The following is a 2,613-nucleotide window of genomic DNA, read 5'->3' on the forward strand; positions in this document are numbered from 1 at the left end:
ATTCCTGACTGGCGCGTGGGAGCAGCCATTAGAAGCTGTCATCGTCCCACTCTCAATGTAGGCCAGCTTTCCCAGCGGGCTCCGGCCGCTCTGTGGCCACATGGCACAGTCATGGGCGGTGATGCTTGGGGGCATTCCGCTGCCCGGCTGTGGCCTCAGGGCCTCCACCGAAGGGGCACAGCGCCATCCCGAAGTTGGTCGCACGGGGATCCTGGCCCAATTGGGCCACGGCCCAGCACTGGAGTGCTCCTGTTCCGGTCACATTTCCTGCACCCTGGGCGTGGCCCGGGGCTAGGATAGATACATGAGTGCACAGCAGGGTGGGGGATACACAGCAACCCAGACACAATGGGCTCGCCACCCAGGATGGGGTTGGAGAGATGGGATGGGTGGGGGGGTGTCTCCAGCTCCTCCCCACTGCAGGAGCAGCAAATGGGATGGGGGATAGAATAAATCTAGGCCTCTTCTCCTCCTTTCCCTTGTTGGGGCTTCTGTCCCTTTAACTGGCTGAGTTGCCCTGGGCCAGCATGTTCTGGAAATTGACCAGCTGCTTGATCTGTTCCGTTTGCATAGAGTGCCGTCTGAACAGCTTCTTCTTTGCCTTGGGGGAGCTGGGGGCCATGGGGATGAGGCCCCTGTGCACAGGCGAGGGGGGCCGGCCGTTGGCCCGGATGTCAGGGATGGGAGGGTGGGGGTTGATGTTGAGCCGGGGCAGGAAGCCAGGCCGGGTGTGGGCAATGTGATCCAGGAGGAGGGTCCCCGATCCCCTCCTCTCCAGCAGCCCCGGGGAGCGGCGCCGTCCCGTCATGGGGGACACGGCGCTGGGGATGCTCTCTAGGGACTCCCGGGAAGAGCTGGCCGGCAGGGTCAGCGGGGAGGCGTTGTATTTCCTCCTCTCCAGGGAGAGGCGGCCTGAATCCGGGGAGCCGGGGATGGAGTCCGGGCAGAGGTGCGCGTCTGACTCGCAGTGCTCCATGCGGGCCAGCTTAGGGTGCGCCATGCCCCGCAGGCTGGGCGCCGGGGCCCCCCCACTCTCCTGGGCCTCGGGGGCCGTGTTGCGCCGCGACAGAGGCTGGTGGAGGTGGCTGAAATGAACCTTCTCGGCCCAGGGTGCCTCCGGGCCCGGGGCCTCTTCCCCAGAGCCCTGCGGGGCCACCGTCTTGAAACCGGGGGGCTCCTGGCCCTCGATGCTGTGCCTCCGTGACAGCACGGGCCTCTTGGTGATGCTCAAGCCGTTCATCTCGGCCGTGATCCTCTCCTCTGGCGTCCGGGCCTTCTCCAGATGGGAGGCAGCCAAGACGGAAGGCGCCACCAGCCCCCACGGCTCTGAGTTGAGTCTCTTGAGTTGCCTCGCCCGGCCCTTGGGTGGCGGGGCCGCTGGTGGCTGCTCCGCGGAGGCCTCGGCCTCCAGCCCCTTGGGAGGAGGCGGCGGGGGGCAGGTCAGCCGGGTGGCCATGGTGAAGTTGAAGACGTCCCTTGCCTCCTCCTTCTCGCTGGCCCCGGGCGACTGGGTGGTCTTGACTTCGATGTCGGAGGGCGACATGCACAGGGCCGGTGACTTCTCCTCCAGACCCGGGGACGGGGGCGAGTTCAAGTACTGTTTGGTCTTCTTGGTGCCCAAGGGGGACGTGTCGGTGGTGATGATGATCACCTCCTTGCCCTTGGCCTTGCAGGCGTCCAGCAGCACCTGCAAGGTCTCCCGGTCGTCCCGGTTGATGGCATACACCAGGGCCGATGCCCCCGCGTAGTCCCGGGCGCTGGGGTCGGCCCCGTGCTCCAGCAGGACCGAAGCTACCGAGGGCCCGGCCCGGTCGGCGCAGGCGTGCATCAGGGCCGTCTTGCCCGTCTTGTCAGGGATGTTGGGGTCAGCGCCGTTCTCCAGCAGGTAGCGCACCATGCGGGGCTTGTGGTGCGGGTCGTCATAGCGGGCCAGGCAGGCGGCGATCAGCGGGGTCTCGCCCTGGGCGTTGCCCTCGTTGATATAGGCCCCGCCTTCCAGCAAGAGGCGGGTGAGGCGAAACTTGCCCTGCCAGACAGCCTTCAGCAGGGCATTCCCCTCCGCGTGCGGCATGGCGGCTGGGTCGCTCATCGCCAGGCGGGGCCTGGGGCCGGGCGGTCTCGTGGGGGCAAGCCGGGGTTGTGGGAAGCGGGATGGGGCATTGCACAGGCAGCGCACCTCCCTGGACAGAGAAAGAGAGAGAGAGGGAGAGCACATCGTGAAATCTTACATTGCTACAGCATCGTTCGTCACCAAGCAACCCCTTCACCACTGAGATGCCACCTCTGGGCTGCAACGCAGCAGCTGGTTAATCGCCGCAAAGCTGGGCTTCACAGTGACTACGCAGCTGGTGCTGAAATGTAGCCTGCTCTGGGGTGGAACGTGGCAGCTGTTTAACAGCCACACAGCAATGCTGCAGAGAGATCACACTACCACTGCTGACATAGCCCACAGCCATGCTGCAAAAGGATCACTCACCCAGCACTGAAATGCAGCCAGCTCTGGAGTGGAAGAAGGCAGTTGTTTAACAGCTGCGTAGCAATGCTGCACAGGGAACACGCACCCAATACTGAAATGCAGCAAGTTCTGGGGTGCAGCATGGCAGCTGCTTAAAA

At 64.8% G+C, this 2,613-nt stretch overlaps 1 protein-coding gene across 1 annotated transcript; it reads right to left on the reverse strand.

The window, feature by feature from the left end:
• Positions 1–499: 499 nt before the first annotated feature.
• Positions 500–2,089, reverse strand: ANKRD34A (ankyrin repeat domain 34A). Its single transcript, XM_077841551.1, has one exon. It carries the CDS (start codon positions 2,087–2,089, stop codon positions 500–502), a length of 1,590 nt encoding a protein of 529 aa, XP_077697677.1.
• Positions 2,090–2,613: the final 524 nt, after the last annotated feature.

This window comes from Eretmochelys imbricata, chromosome 24, assembly GCF_965152235.1.
Source record: "Eretmochelys imbricata isolate rEreImb1 chromosome 24, rEreImb1.hap1, whole genome shotgun sequence".
NCBI classification, from domain to species: Eukaryota; Metazoa; Chordata; order Testudines; family Cheloniidae; genus Eretmochelys; species Eretmochelys imbricata.